The 16,534-nt window shown below is 39.9% G+C and overlaps 1 protein-coding gene across 2 annotated transcripts; it reads right to left on the minus strand.

Moving 5' to 3' along the window:
• Nucleotides 1-3,839: 3,839 nt before the first annotated feature.
• On the minus strand, nt 3,840-13,955 carry spint1a (serine peptidase inhibitor, Kunitz type 1 a). Of its 2 annotated transcripts, none has more exons than XM_085441169.1 (10): nt 12,279-13,955; nt 11,655-11,812; nt 11,369-11,510; nt 8,804-8,971; nt 7,561-7,602; nt 6,961-7,089; nt 6,798-6,848; nt 6,507-6,677; nt 5,015-5,077; nt 3,840-4,813 (listed from the first exon to the last, which is right to left on the minus strand). In XM_085441169.1, exons 1-10 carry the CDS (start codon nt 12,685-12,687, stop codon nt 4,629-4,631), a joined length of 1,518 nt encoding a protein of 505 aa, XP_085297295.1. In that variant the 5' UTR covers nt 12,688-13,955; the 3' UTR covers nt 3,840-4,628. The 2 variants fall into 2 exon arrangements, with proteins under 2 accessions (XP_085297295.1, XP_085297294.1); XM_085441168.1 differs by having other exon boundaries at nt 6,961-7,092; nt 12,279-13,953.
• Between the last annotated feature and the right edge of the window lie 2,579 nt (nt 13,956-16,534).

Genomic DNA, 16,534 nt, shown 5'->3' on the forward strand with positions numbered 1-16,534 from the left:
AAGGAAGATGAAGATTGTTTTAATTATCTCGTTTAATGGCATGTTAATAGTCTTGCAAATAAGTGATTTCAGTATTTCAGACAGAGCAGGTAATTATAGCATGTTTCATTAAGGATGCATCCAAAGATGGTAGAATTTTAAACATTTTTAGCCAAATGACAGGCACATAAATTAGTCCTTTCTTTATATTTTGTTCCAAGAAGTCAGACTTTCACTTATTTTTTAAAGCTTTCTGATGGGCTTTCAACGTTTTTCTTTGGATGCATCCAGCAACGTACACAGCACTAGTGATGGGATTCTGGCTCTTTCTAGAAAACCGGCTCTTTTGGCTCAGCTCACTAAAAAGAGATGGTGGAAATGGTTCCAGATTTTGCTTCTTTTCTTGGTGTTACTCATTTTCTTTGCTATACCTTTCTACAGGGAGTGCAGAATTATTAGGCAAGTTGTATTTTTGAGGAATAATGTTATTATTGAACAACAAGCATGTTCTCAATGAACCCAAAAAACTCATTAATATCAAAGCTGAATGTTTTTGGAAGTAGTTTTTAGTTTGTTTTTAGTTTGAGCTATTTTAGGGGGATATCTGTGTGTGCAGGTGACTATTACTGTGCATAATTATTAGGCAACTTAACAAAAAACAAATATATACCCATTTCAATGATTTATTTTTACCAGTGAAACCAATATAACATCTCCACATTCACAAATATACATTTCTGACATTCAAAAACAAAACAAAAACAAATCAGCGACCAATATAGCCACCTTTCTTTGCAAGGACACTCAAAAGCCTGCCATCCATGGATTCTGTCAGTGTTTTGATCTGTTCACCATCAACATTGCGTGCAGCAGCAACCACAGCCTCCCAGACACTGTTCAGAGAGGTGTACTGTTTTCCCTCCTTGTAAATCTCACATTTGATGATGGACCACAGGTTCTCAATGGGGTTCAGATCAGGTGAACAAGGAGGCCATGTCATTCGTTTTTCTTCTTTTATACCCTTTCTTGCCAGCCACGCTGTGGAGTACTTGGACGCGTGTGATGGAGCATTGTCCTGCATGGAAATCATGTTTTTCTTGAAGGATGCAGACTTCTTCCTGTACCACTGCTTGAAGAAGGTGTCTTCCAGAAACTGGCAGTAGGACTGGGAGTTGAGCTTGACTCCATCCTCAACCCGAAAAGGCCCCACAAGCTCATCTTTGATGATACCAGCCCAAACCAGTACTCCACCTCCACCTTGCTGGCGTCAGAGTGGGACTGGAGCTCTCTGCCCTTTACCAATCCAGCCACGGGCCCATCCATCTGGCCCATCAAGACTCACTCTCATTTCATCAGTCCATAAGACCTTAGAAAAACCAGTCTTGAGATGTTTCTTGGCCCAGTCTTGACATTTCAGCTTGTGCGTCTTGTTCAGTGGTGGTCGTCTTTCAGCCTTTCTTACCTTGGCCATGTCTCTGAGTATTGCACACCTTGTGCTTTTGGGCACTCCAGTGATGTTGCAGCTCTGAAATATGGCCAAACTGGTGGCAAGTGGCATCTTGGCAGCTGCACGCTTGACTTTTCTCAGTTCATGGGCAGTTATTTGGCGCCTTGGTTTTTCCACACGCTTCTTGCGACCCTGTTGACTGTTTTGAATGAAACGCTTGATTGTTCGATGATCACGCTTCAGAAGCTTTGCAATGTTGAGACTGCTGCATCCCTCTGCAAGATATCTCACTATTTTTGACTTTTCTGAGCCTGTCAAGTCCTTCTTTTGACCCATTTTGCCAAAGGAAAGGACGTTGCCTAATAATTATGCACACCTGATATAGGGTGTTGATGTCATTAGACCACACCCCTTCTCATTACAGAGATGCACATCACCTAATATGCTTAATTGGTAGTAGGCTTTCGAGCCTATACAGCTTGGAGTAAGACAACATGCATGAAGAGGATGATGTGGACAAAATACTCATTTGCCTAATAATTCTGCACTCCCTGTAATGTGACGATGTTGTCGCTTGTTGTTGCCCCTGGCTCTCTTTCTCGCTCCCTCCTGCTCTGTTCCTGTGCTACTGATGGTGCCTGAGAGATGCATCCAGCACTTCAGTTGACCCAGTCTCCATTTCAGCCAGTGGTGTTGCAGTTCACGCTGTGTTGAATAATACAGTTGGGCATACCAAATATTCACTTTCAAACGTGTTAGAATTGTACAAACTCTGTTTTTCCCTTAGTTACTTACTATAGTTCCATGTATGGATATTTCAACAAATTGCTGCATCTATTTCCCATTTCTCTAGGGAAATATCACAAAATGAGGGGTGGTTCAAAACCTTTGCACAGCAACGTACCGTACTGTGCAAAACTGAAAATAATATTCTCACTTAATTTGCTTTGTGATGGTTTTGATCCTATTCACAGAAATTTGCAGAGCCTGTGACTTTATGGTGAGTTACAAGTTTCCCTGTTGGGCAATAAAAGCCTTATTTTTATAAAAATGCTCTGCAGTCCTTCATAAAGACAGACAACTGGTCACCCTAGTCAGTATATAAATTGCCTATGATGCGTTGTTTAAAAACAGTATAATACAAATTTGCCGGTGTAAGAGATTTTAACATTTTATTTGAAATAAACTGACATGATCACTTAGATCTCATTGCTCTCACCTCACAGGTTTCAGCACTTCTTCTTTCAACTAGCAGATCACCTAGAAGCCAGCAGAGGTCAGCAGAAAGATAAACCACCTCCACTTTGCATAGCCTTATGTGCTAACCCTATATCTGAACACAAAATTAGGTTATCAGGACTTATAAAATTTTATATCTTGTAAATAAATGACAATAATCATTAATATGACTTCCTATCCAGAACTTTACAAGCGTATCTGTGTGCTGTGAATACTCATTTACATGTTTTATTTTTGGTTTATTATTTTTAATAAATTAGCAAGAATTTCTAGCATTTTTTTCTTTCCATTTTGGTGTGTTGTGCATTGAAGAGGTGAAAAATGAATAGAATCCATTTTGGAATGACGTTGGTAAAATGTTGAACCCATGTCATTAGTTTCCCGATGTGCCATTATATCACACTTTATGTTGTTAAAGTGTGGAGAAAGTGTTGCATCATGCCAGTGAAGTTGACAGGATGTGGTTCATTTTCTGAAACTGCTTAAATAGACATTAGCCGAAGTGGTTTGACTCATTTCAGCCTCAATCATTGCTAATGTGAGCCAAGTCGTGCAAAGTATAGACCAGACAAGTAACCAAACACAACAAAAATACATTTGCACCTAAACCCAAAACAGCAAAAGCATATTTAATGCTCTTCAAAATGTCTACAGTCTAGGCTACATTGTGATATTACTGTACAGATTTCAACAACTCAGGTACTTTTATAAGGTTTATAAACTGTATTACCTGTGACTTTTAACCACCTGAAGGTGAGACAAAAACTTATTTAACAAATAACTCCACACACAGTCACCAGGAAGTGTGTCATGCTCTCCAAGGGTGTCTTAGAAAGCTAGTGTGTATTACTACAAACACATACCTGAAGATACACACGCAGAGCCCAGATAAGCAACATGGTAAATCTATAAAAACCAATAAAAGATCCAATCATAAAGTATATTAAAAAAAAAAATCAAAAATCTAATTTATTAATCATCCCAGCTGCACATGCACAGACAGGCAGCAGCGTCAGAAGTCTGAAATACTAATTTCACTAACAAAAAACCCCCAAATCAAAGCGTGCGGCACATTACACAAGACAGTGTTGCAAGAGCTGACTAAATGAAAACTGAAACGTGTTCAAGCGAGACAGCCGATGTGTTTTGCATGACAAAGATTTCTCAAATAAAAGTGAGTTAATATTTTTATTAAGGAAGAACATCACGATCCAGCAAATATGTACATTTTATGCTAAATAATTAACTGCAAGTGTATTTATTAAAGCGTGAATAAGGAATTGATAATATATGATGCTTGTTCTAAAAACAAATATTTAAAAATGATCAACCCAGAAACTTCAGGGTAAAGCGTTACCTTCTGAAATTCTAAGAATATTTATAGCATTAACTATTCATATGAAATCCATGGGAGTATGTAACAATAGTTTGTAAAACACAATACAAAGAAAATTGGACAGAGTAAAGAAGGCGGCATTAAAGCAACCGCAGTGGCAGTTATGTAATGTCAGTGGCGTTAAAACATCACTGACATTACATAACCGCCAAATTTCCCAGATTTCAGTTGTAAAAAAACAAAACAAAATCAAGAACATTACTTTGTAGAAAGAGGCCAGTTTGGGCCTGATAAGAATGTAGACTTTAATAATTTAACTGTCCACACGGAGCTATAACATAATTTAATGCAACGATGAACATGTAGAGAACCTTTTTTGGGGGGGTGGGTATGGTTAAAATTGATCATTTCCTGTGGAAATCTACTTTCAAAGAATTAAAAGTACTTTCCTATCAGCCTGCACAAACTGCTATCCAACAACTCAAAAAAAAAAAAAAAAAAATCAAATGAAACCTCACATTTCATCACTGATGACGTCCAAGACATCCTTGGCTGTACATTACCTTTAAAAACATACATCTCCAACTCGCAACCTCAACCAAACACCAGCCTTTCTTTTCTCATCGATCAGATGGGTTTGGTGGTGCTATTGTAGACCAGAGCGTCTCTGCTCGGCTCCATCGTGGTGTACGTTGCATTACTGGCAGGCAGACGACGGTGCTGGGACTTCCTTCCCTTTAGGAAGTGGTACACCAGGATGGCTAGAACGATGACAATAGCCACACCCAACACGATAGCTAACGCTAAAATGGCTGTTAAAATGAATTAAAATAAGCATTACAATTACAGACAATTACAGCATTACATTTTTGGTCATATAAGATCTGAGCTTGAAAAGAGGGTGAAGAGTAATGCTCTTGATGTAAAAGTGGTAGGATGGGTATTTAAACCTCAACGGGCAAGAAATTATTTTCCTTTGGTACAGGCATAGATAAAAATAAAGGGTAATATACCTGTTTGGCTGTCACTCTCACTGGTTTCGCTCTCTTGTCTTTCTCTTAAATATACATCATTTTCTGAAAAACAAAAAGCAGTATGTCATTAAAAAAAATAAAAAAAGTTCCTTTAATATTAAAAACAATCTTTTAGAGGAAAGAGCAGGTGTAAAACCACTGCTGAAGTTGGAAATTGTTGGTAAACTCTTGAAATTGTAACACAAGTTAGTAAAGGAGTTCTGAAGTGTGGAGCATATAGATCCAAACCTATTTATAATACCCCAAATGCCACATAAACACTAACAAATAACTATCAATTTCAATCAATAATTCATTCATTTAAACCAGGGATGTCAGTCATTTTCAATCGTGGGCCACATACAGCCCACTTTGATCTCAGTGGGCTAGACCTGACCAGCGAAACTATGTGAAATTACAGGTAAAGTTCTGATATTTTATTGCCCTGATTGTCTTGTAATTAAAAAATATATAGTTTTCTGTAAACTTGTTCACATAAAATGTCATTTTTATTTTACTGTGAAATCGCTGTAAAAACAAACAAACAAAAAAACCTCAGGGGTGTCGTTACAGGGCCAATTTTGGCCCCCGGACCATATGCTTGACACCACTGATCTAAACAGTAAAACCAAGCAACCTGTTACTCTTTAGCATGAAGCAATGATGGAAATAACTTAATATTAACTTGCAGATTTCCTTTGGCCAAACACTTTGACAGTAAAGACAGAATGAATTACATTTTACTGCTTCTCTGTATGTTAGCATCTTTTTACTAATCTGGCAACGAGCTAATATTTGTGTGTCACCGTGCGACTCGGCTATAATTCATACGGTTCATGAGTCTCATTCAGCCGTATTCAAATTATGTGCAATAATGCATGGCCCAAGGTTTCAGTACTGGTTATCATCACCTCCAGCAATAAATGCATAAACATTTTTTGGACCATATGGTAACGCCAGTTTGTCATTATACAAACAGTTCCATATTTACAGACCCAACAATCATGTAGCAGAGTTGGCATTTAGTTGTTTTCACCTGAAACAATATTTAGTTGGCCTTTTTCCTCACCAAATGATCACTAGCTAGTTGTTGGCAGCAGCTGGGCAATAATATACAGGAAGTTTATCAGGGCTTTTTATGGTCCACAAAGGCTCAACGGTGAGATAAAAGATAGAAGCCAGCTCCACTGTGGAGCTGGCTTCTATCTTTTGTGGGTTCGTGGTAGAATTTATTTGATAAAGAAGTTAAACCTACTGGAAAATAATTCATTTACAGTTCACCTTGTTTACAGTTCATTGTGAGAGCTGTGAACTGCTCCATCAGAACAGGTGTGAAATGTCACCTCTAACAAAGGCGCCCAAACTAAACCCGAGGAAAACAAAGAACCATTTAAACTCATGTAGCATAAAAATGGCATGAATAGGAAATTGTACTATCATATATGAAGTCTGGGATTATGTGTACTATAAATATATAAAAATAAAACCCTACCTGTGACACCACGACAATAGTCTTGACAGGCCTCCTCATTCTCAAACTTGTTATCATTTCCTCCGCAGCCACCGTAGTTGAAGCGCAAACACTTCCGTTCGATGGGTTGGTAGTACCACTTAGTCATACTGTCCCTGCAGTCTCCTGGGTCAGGAGTTTCTGTGCAGTGTGCTGTGAATTTCAATAAACCACCACTAAGGTTACATAGATAATACCAGCCTGTGCTACATTTAGAAATAGCTAATTATATAACAAATAAACTCTAGAGAATGGCTTAGAAGCTCCAATCACCTTTTTTTTCATTGACTGGAATCTGCCGCAGAATCTCAAAGTTGTCTTTCACTGACGACCACACAGGAGACAACACCAGTTAGCATGACTTTCAAGAAACATTTTATCAGAGTGCTATCAAAGCCCCATTTGTCATCCCACAAGCCCGTTAGTTATTGCTCACACTCGTCGCAGTTCTGCTCATCAGAGCCGTCGGTACACTGTGGTGTTGAGTCACACTCGAGTGCAGGATCCAAACAGCAACCATTAGCACAGGTGAATTGTGTCGCATTACACGGAGCACCACATTTTTCTGCTGTGACACACAAACATAAGGGAAAGTGTAATTTGTACTGCTCTATGGCCTAGATAGATATTTGCCCTAGATAACTAATTATATCCAATAGCTAATGAACCATCAGACAACTATCACCTAGAGTTGTGGTGAACTTAGCAGTCAGGCCATAAATTTACATAGTTTTGGTTGTGAGAACAGGTTTTTGTCAAATGGCCAGAAACACAGCTTCAAGGGAATTCTGATGGTGTTTCGTAATTGTGTAAATATGAAACTATGTGTCAGTACAAATACATTTGTAAAAGTAAATAAATCACTTTTACATGTTAGCCAGTCCCTCATTAGGAACCATTCAGCTTGGCATCAGAGACTGTGAGAGCAACACTGAGGTGACCAAGAAAAACATACAGAGTAGAAAAAGTAGACATGCATTTCCAGTTGTGCACATGAGGCTTCTAGTCTTTTGTTCCGCGACCATCATTTACCTACCTTGATTTTTATGAATTGGTAAACCTCTACCAGATCCTTTTACTGAAAGAAATAAAACAAAAGGAGATTATGATTAAATGAAAATGATTTGTTAATTTTTTTTTTTTTTTACCAGGGAGTAAGCTACAGAAAGTCGTTAGTATTGAGATTTTCCTCAAATAAAAAGGGGTTTGATAATCTTAAGGAGAAGAAATGTTCCTTTCTTTTAATTACAAACTATCAGTGAAGCCATAAAAAAAGAAGTAAAATCTTAAAAACAATTATTACAGTGGAATTGAAACAAAAGTACCGGTACAGTTAATTCCCATCTTAAATTTGAGTAGATTTAAATCCAGACCGAAACAACTGTATCTGAGAATCTTGGAGAATTACACCGAGCTTTTAGATCAGGTCACTGACGTGTCCTGACGGTGACATTTCACCTCTTCAGGCAGAAAGACGACAACTTTCAGCAATAGTCTGCTATCTCAGAATCACTCAGCAGAGAGGCTGAGGAGGTATTTTGTCCCTTGGGCGATCAGACAGTATAACACCTGGGGGGATGTTTTCAATTTTTCAAATGTTTTTAAATAATCAATTAATATATTTTGTATTGTATTACTACTACTTCTATGTTTTCTGTTAATGCACCTGAGGAGACATTTACACCTACTCTGGAGAGCAGTCTTGATTTGTTGTGCAGAGATAAGTGTACATTTTCTTTACCATACAAAGGACTTTGCACTTATCCATTAGAATCGTGTTCACCGGCATTTTTTGGAACAAGCCTTGATATTGGCTTTGAAGTCTCTACTTGATTTTTCCTTTATTTAAAAAATAATAATAATAGTTCATCTTCACTTGCAGGCTCACGTGATTACCTCTCACAGCAGGAGCTATTTGGAGAATGAAACAAAGCCAAAGTCTCGCAGCTCTGGGCTCTGTGTGCTCAAAGGGCTGGATCTCTGACACAGTTCTGTCTGTGCTGATGTAACTACTCAAACGAAAGCTTAGACCTGAACCTGACACTTAGTGGCAAAAACACTTGTTTTAAATTGAAGGGAATGCTCTAAAACAGGGCTTGAAAATGTAAAAGATGTATACCAGGGCAAGCAGTTACAGTTTGTTCTCTAGATATATATATCCTCTTATAATCTGTAATGTAAACCCCTTCAGTGAATTGACACACACACATATTAATGATCTGTCAGTCATTTAAATGAAAAACAACAAACAGAAGAATAAAAGCATTGATCACAGGTACCTGAACCGTGGCAGGCCTTAACGCACTCGCCCTCAGTGAGATAGTTGTTGAGATTCTCCCTACAGCCCCCAAATAAGAACTCCTCACACTTTTCTTCGGCGCCATTGTAATGCCACCGAGGGAAAGAGCCACGACACGGTCCAGCCTTCTTCGGAGCCATACAGTGGTCTGATGGGACACAAAATAAAAAGGATTACCTTTGAATCACAGCTAACTTACTCCACCACACATTAAATTTCACTAGTAACTTCACAGCCTGTATGTGTTCACTTGAAAATATGAAACCTGTCAACAGCTTATCAAAAGGCCATTTCTTTGTGACTTTAAGAGGAAACAAATTGTGCTTTTTCTTATTTTCAGTAATATAAATGCTGCTAAGATCCTATTAAACACGGCCAGAGTTTCAAGCTATGAGCTCAGCGTGTGTGCAAGAAACCCCTGTGAGGCAAAAGGATTCAGGTTGTTCTAAACGCTCACTCTTCCCTCATGTATGTTTTATCACTCGGCTCTGGGTATGAGGACAGAAACCTCACACACCTGCTGTTCAAATATTATCTGTGTCAGGGGCAGCCAATTAAAGAAAGTTGGCTTAAAGGGCAATTAGCACCTTTCCCTTTAAGACCAAGCACTCGTGCTGATAAGTCAAACAGTGGATGAATCAAGATACTGCGCCAAGGCCCTGTGTTAAGATAAATAAGGATAATATGGGAATTTAATTCATCAAAATGACTCTAAAAGAGTCCAACTTGAAAAGTAGCTGAAAAGAAATCATAAAACAGATCCCCATTAACAAATATAAAATGATTCACTATTAGTCAATGCTTTAAATGTTAATCAGATGACTTTCTGAAGCAAATTAACAATATGACACTTGCTTTAAGTCCATAATCCAATCTGATCAATCGTATGAGACAGCTGTCCTGTCTCATACGCGATACTTTATTTGATGAGATTTTCTTTGACGTGTGCTTCCTTGTTGTCTTGAGAGCAGACAGATAATTACTTATGAAACTGCCGTCCAGACAGAAAGAGGGAGCAGAAAAAAGAAGTGGAGAACAAAAGAGCTACAGATCATGCGAATGTGGTTAATGACACAAAAGATCATAGATTCTTTTTACACTGGAAAAGGAAACGTAGCATTTGGAAGTATAAGCTGTACTTTAATTGGTAAGTTCTCGTATTATTTCTTCATTCATGAATGGCAAGAATTGTCATGCAAGAGTCGCGGCACTGACACAAAGGCAAGTCTCAGCAACAATCACACATATTCCACAGAAAGCATTCCTGAACATTATTCAGCACTAAACCTGTTAATGGGTGACTGAACCAACTGCATGGTTAGAAATCTTTTCCTGTCCTTCACTATATAATCAACCAGCAGATGCAGAACTAAGCAAAAGACAACCCCCTATAGCGCACACGTATTTTTTAAAAACAACAGATTTTAAATGACTTAATTAGTACGGACACTAACATTTACGGACATTGACTTTTTGTTTGTGCAGCCTAAGCAGAAACCAGACTGACAGGTTCTTCTGAGTTGGGGGAGGAGTGATGGTATCGGGGGAACAGTAAAAACCACACCGATTGAGACTGCTCACTTCCGTTTTCTCCAGAGAGCGTCATGTCGCCTTACTGTGGTATTTTACAACAGAAGCGACCTGGATATTACTTCCCCTCACACAAAAGGAGAATATTAAACCAGTCGCTTGTGCTCCAAAGTTCATTTTCCTGCTACCAGCCCTCCTTCCCCAGAGTCTTAGAATTGGGTGTAATCCCTTTAAAACACAAGCTTTTATCCCTCTGTGTTCATGTTGTCATGTCACTCTGTCCACAGGAATGATTCTAGCATGTTGTGACATGTCTGCCAACATGGAAGGACTTCAAGGAGCAACTGAAAACAAGCTGCTTGGAAATGTTTAATATTCCAGGGTCAGGGTGATGCAACAGAAAATTAATTAATTAAAATAAATAATCCATATATTTACAAAATTATTTTTTTTTGGGAAATATCTGAATTAGGACGTCTTGACCCCATTAAAGAAAATGTCAACAAATACGATACGGAGGAAAACATGACTCATTACAACTGAAACTGAACCATAGCTCCTGCCAGTCTATCAAGTAATGAAACATATCGGCCAACTCCAAGCTGAGATGTAATTTCCAGCTTCGGACTGGCAGCGCGGTATTTATGTCATGAAGACTCTGATCTACAGGGTAAGGTTCTCTCTCCATTTAAAACTTAAAAACAGATACATGGACTGACTCTTAGATATCACTTTTCTGCTTCAGCATTCAAAGTGCTTTATACAGCAGCCTCAATAACAGAAATAAGCACCTTTGTTCTACACCTAACCCTTCTATCTAACCTTCCAACTGTGATCGTGCCAGAGGATACTTTGGCATACAGACTGGAGAAGTCAGGGATAGAACCACCAATCCTTCAAATAGTAGATTCCTTGCTCCACCTCGTGAGCCACAGCCACCACATAATCTAAATCCCAGTATGTTCAAATCATGCTGAAGGTTCAAACAGCATCTTTTTTCAGACTAGATACTCACGCTCAGACTGCTCAGGAGTGAGGACGAGGACCTTAACTTCGGTTGAATCCGACTGGCCGATAGTATCCGTAACAGTCAGCTGGAACCTGTATTTCCCAGATGTCAGGTTGGAAACAACCATTTGGTCTTTAAATTGGATGTCCTGTAGGGCATATAAAGACAGTGTCTCACGTTTTTTTTAGTGAAACAGCAGGTGGAATCAATACAGTTATAGCAGATATTCCTATAAATAAATGCCATCGTCTTAAAATAATGGTGGTAAACTCAGGTTTGTCACTCTCCTCACCTCATAGACAGCATATAGATATTCGGTGAGCATTTTCCACTTGTAGGACACAATCCCTTTGTCATCTCTGCTTTTCATACCATTCAGTACCAGGCTTTCACGAGGCTGGATCACCTGGCCCGGACCTCCATCGGCCACTGGACGACGGTCATCAGTATCTAGAGCGAAACCGTGAGATTGGTGGGAATCACATTTTGACCAGTTTTAACAGAAAATGTAAAAGAAATAAGCAACAAAACAAAAACAGTACAAGCAACTAAACAAGCTGAAGAGAGATGAACATGCTAACCCTTCCAGGCATGTAGGAACACGCAAAACTGAAGATTACTGCCATAGATATGAAGAACAAGATATGCTTGTTATCATTAAACAAAACAAAAAAAGGGTGAATCAAAACTAGTGGATTTAATTATCGGAGTGTGCTAACAAATTTGGCAAATTCATGACCTTTAAGCATTTAAACAGGACACCCTCATAATGTCTGTTGTGAAGTTGGGTTCCTTAGAAAAAAGAAATGTCACTACTGGATGTTCCCACAGTTATAGTCCGTATGCATGTCAGATATTCACAAAGGCATAACTAACAACACTATGACAAATATTCTTTTGTGAGTTTTGGCCTTACCTGGGTCGGGGTGATTAACATGGTACCTGCTAAAAATGTTCTTGTGGATATAACTGTCGTATCCTTTCTTCCCAACAAAGTGGCAAACGTATTTCTGTTTGTACAGGCAATCAAAGAGAAAGCAGGAGCTGATCGTGCCTCCCTCCTCTCCCTCTTCCATGAAGGCGACATTGCACCTGGAATCTTTGCAGCAGGCTTGCACGCAGTCCTTGTGTCGATACAGTTTCGGCGACGAAATAAAAGTCGCTCCGTCTTTCACAGATCCGTCGGCATCGAGCACAAAGTCATCCCGACCTTTCTCGAATTGGGCCAAGCATTCCTCACCAACCTGCTGACCAGCGGTGGTTACAACAAGTAACAAGAGCAGCAGCGCACACGCACCCGATCGTCCTTTAATTAATGAATACATTATTTTAAAATAAGAGTCCCACGATGGCAAATTGACGCAAATAAAATCCAGAAGTGAAAGTGAAATCGGTTCAATATTTAAATATAAAAACAGCCACAGTTGGGAAAACTTATAACAAAAAACAACCTAAAAAGAGAGACCAGTTTAGGCCTCAAAGCTAAACAACACTTCTCCTCCTCGGCAGTCGACTCTGATTAAACTAACAACTTCCTGATATTCCACAAGACGTATCTGAGTGCTACCACACTGATCTGACGCTTTACGAGACTGAAACTCAGAAGAGATTAACCTGTTTGATGTCGGCAAAAACCACGGAGTCAACGACATAGCCCAGGTGACTCACCTGAGATACAGGAAGTGAAATTCCACTCTTGAGCCGCGCCACTCCCTTCTCTCTCCTAACAAAACAGGGACAGAGGACCGAGCGTGTGAGTGTAAAGCAGCACTGTAAACACCCGGGCGACACTCCAGTCAATCATTCAGTCCTCAACCTTTAGGGTTGATTTCAAGTTCCATTAGTAGATAATATCTAATAAAATAATATCAGTCAGCAATAAAACAACTAAACAAAACACACGTATTTATTTTAACGCTATACAAACGGCTGTTTTATTTTTAAAAATGAATTAGTAAATGAGATAAATCTAAAAATCCGTCAGATAAACCAGTCGTTGGCAACAAGAGAAAATACACATATTAAAATGAATGAATATAGAAAAAATACTATTAAATCTTCTTTCATAGTAATCAGAAATGTAAAGCGAAAACCAACAATAAGATCTTGAGAACTCTGCGTGCCACCAGTTTTAACGTGCATGCGCACTGAAGTCTCTCGATCTGCATTGAGGGGATTAACGCTATCTATCTATCTATCTATCTATCTATCTATAAAAACACCCAGCACGCCCCTGCGGGCGGTTTATCCCTCAAGCTCGGGTCCTCTACCAGAGGCCTGGGAGCTTGAGGGTCCTGCGCAGTATCTTAGCTGTTCCCAGGACTGCGCTCTTCTGGACAGAGATCTCCGATGTTATTCCCGGGATCTGCTGGAGCCACTCGCCTAGCTTGGGAGTCACCGCACCTAGTGCTCCGATTACCACGGGGACCACCGTTACCTTCACCCTCCACATCCTCTCGAGCTCTTCTCTGAGCCCTTGGTATTTCTCCAGCTTCTCGTGTTCCTTCTTCCTGATATTGCTGTCATTGGGAACCGCTACATCGATCACTACGGCCGTCTTCTTCTGTTTGTTGTTTTATATCTATATATATATCTATATGTATATCTATAGATATATATATAGATATACATATAGATAGATAGATCACCCTAATTTTTTTTTCTTGATAGTTATGAAAAGTTGTGGAGACCTCGTTGTGTTGAGATCTGGTGAGCATAGCAGCTGTCACAGCATTTGAGTGTCATTTTCACACTCATGAAAACCATTTAGTGACCTCCTCTGCCTGATGGGGGGAACTGCCACCTCTGAAGAAACCACTGCCATCAGGATAGAAACGTTTAATCGCATGATTTAAGTGATCGGGAGAACTTTGTAAAGTGAAGTGACCATGCACTCTGAGGAGAGAAGTAACACCTCTCCCCGCAAAATAACACGATGATAGCATGCCCTACCTACACCACACATGAATCACTCAGTTGTGAGAATATGGAGAGGAATGATTCATCGGTTAATATCGTTTCCCACTGCATCTCTAGACTAGTGCCTGTGGCTTTTGTACCACAGACGTGCATTTATCATTGTAATAGGGTTTGTGCACTGCAACACAATATCTCCCTTTATGTAAATGTCACTGAAAGGTTTTTGCTGACAACCTAGGGGGAGGATTGCTCTTCTGTTTCTCCTCACATATTGCACTAATGCACATCAAACGTGAGCTGCTGACCACAATTTCCAAGCCTTTTTTTTTTTTTTGAAACTGATATCTTTACCATAGATGCAAATTAGGAATTCTTCCAAAATGGAAAAAGCTGAACAGTCTCTGTGGCTGTGAAGCTCCTCTTTCAGTGTCTAATTACTTACCCTATTTTTTTTATACTGTCACGGACCTAAAATGTTCATGAGCTTTAATCCAGAAGATGGCAGTATGGCCCCACCAAATGCTGAACAAGCTGGCTTGGGTGAGCAGTTTATTGTTTATTTCTAAAATTACTGTAAAAAAATAAACAAACAAACCAAAACATGCGTCTAGCCCTAATATGAAAAAACAAAAGGACCCATCTTTTAAATTCACAGCAGCCCCAGTTCTCTTTGTCATAGTAATACTGAGCTGATTCAGGCTGGTGACTCATTAAAATATGTGACCAGTCAGGAAGCAATGCATGAACCAGGTGTGGAGCAACAGGAAGTTGATAATCAAATTATGCAATGTAAATAATTTGGTTTAGAAATGTTGAAAGACAAAAACACTCAGAAAATTACTATCTTGTAGAAAACAAAGTTAGTGGGGTTATCTGTGAACTCTGCTGCCTAAAAGGACCCATCTTCAGCCTTACGGGTCACACGAGCTGAGGTCAAGCTTATTTGGGTGGCTGTAGCTCAGGTGGCAGAGCAGGTCAGCCACTAATCAGAAGGTCGGTGGTTCAATCCCAGGCTGCACCCTGGCTGCATGCCAAATATCCTTGGGCAAGATACTGACCCCGTGTTTGCCTACTGGTGGTGGTCAGAGGGCCCGGTGGCGCCTGTGTCCGGCAGCCTCGCCTCTGTCAGTGCGCCCCAGGGCAGCTGTGGCTACAATGTAGCTGCCATCACCAGTGTGTGAATGTGTGTGTGAATGGGTGGATGACTGAATGTAGTGTAAAGCGCTTTGGGGTCCTATGGACTAGAAAAGCGCTATACAAATGCAGACCATATTTATTGGCCCTGCTTTCTTTTTCTGTCACCTACAATGAGTCACCCTGATAGGCCTGAGGTGAGAAGGCCTAGCCTTTTTTTTAGACAACCCAATAGAGCAGAACCAAGTAGCCATAAGATGGGATGGATGAATTTGTTTGCTTGGAAAGGTGAGCTGCTCGAGGCACTCAATAATTCAGTGTTTGTAACAGACGGTGCATCAGTGGGTGAACACTTGCAGGCATGCCTGATGGATAGTCCCTGCCAAAAGCCAAAAAAGCTGAACCCCATTATTCATATCGTAATACGATCTGTGGAAACTCTGCAGCCTGTTGCCTCTCTTGTCTCAGCTGTAATAATCTGGCATAGGTGTCCACTATGAATTTTTTTGACCTGTGGGGTGGAGTGCTGCTGTTTGACTTTGGAAACACTGATGCTTTCAGACTTTTGTCGTTTGACTTCTAAAGAGTCATAAACACTGCTGCTGCCGCTGCATCATCCATTATTTACCTGTGCGTAACTGAGGATGCCAATTGGACTTCAAGGCTTATTAAACGCACACCTGATAATACCCATTATAAAGGACTAAGCAGCTACCATACTAGAGGAACCCTGGATCACCTGTCAGGTTGGGGGGGACCCAGCTATAGTTAGAAGTGTTTGTGAACTTAAGAAGCATCAAGGATGGCAAACCCATTTGAGTCTGTCAACTTATAAATACTTAAGGTACTTTTACTGAGGGGGGAAACAATAAAAAAGAACACGAGTGGTGTGCCAGTAATGACAGGATTGGCAAGACGTGCAATGATCAGAAGGGAAAGATCAAAAGTGCAAAAGGATATGCTGGGATATTTTCACCCAGAGTTATTATCCTAACTTGATTGAAGGCAGTTGCCCTTTCACCCATTCTCCTCTTTTTATTGCTGTAATTGACCTATGCCCACTGCCTCCCCCCAACCACCTTTCCCCACCCACCCCTTCCTGATATAAGACAGACAAAG

This window comes from Copadichromis virginalis, linkage group LG19 (genome assembly GCF_057382275.1).
Source record: "Copadichromis virginalis isolate Kocher_CV1m ecotype Utaka linkage group LG19, C_Virginalis_male_GT1.1, whole genome shotgun sequence".
Taxonomy (NCBI): domain Eukaryota; kingdom Metazoa; phylum Chordata; class Actinopteri; order Cichliformes; family Cichlidae; genus Copadichromis; species Copadichromis virginalis.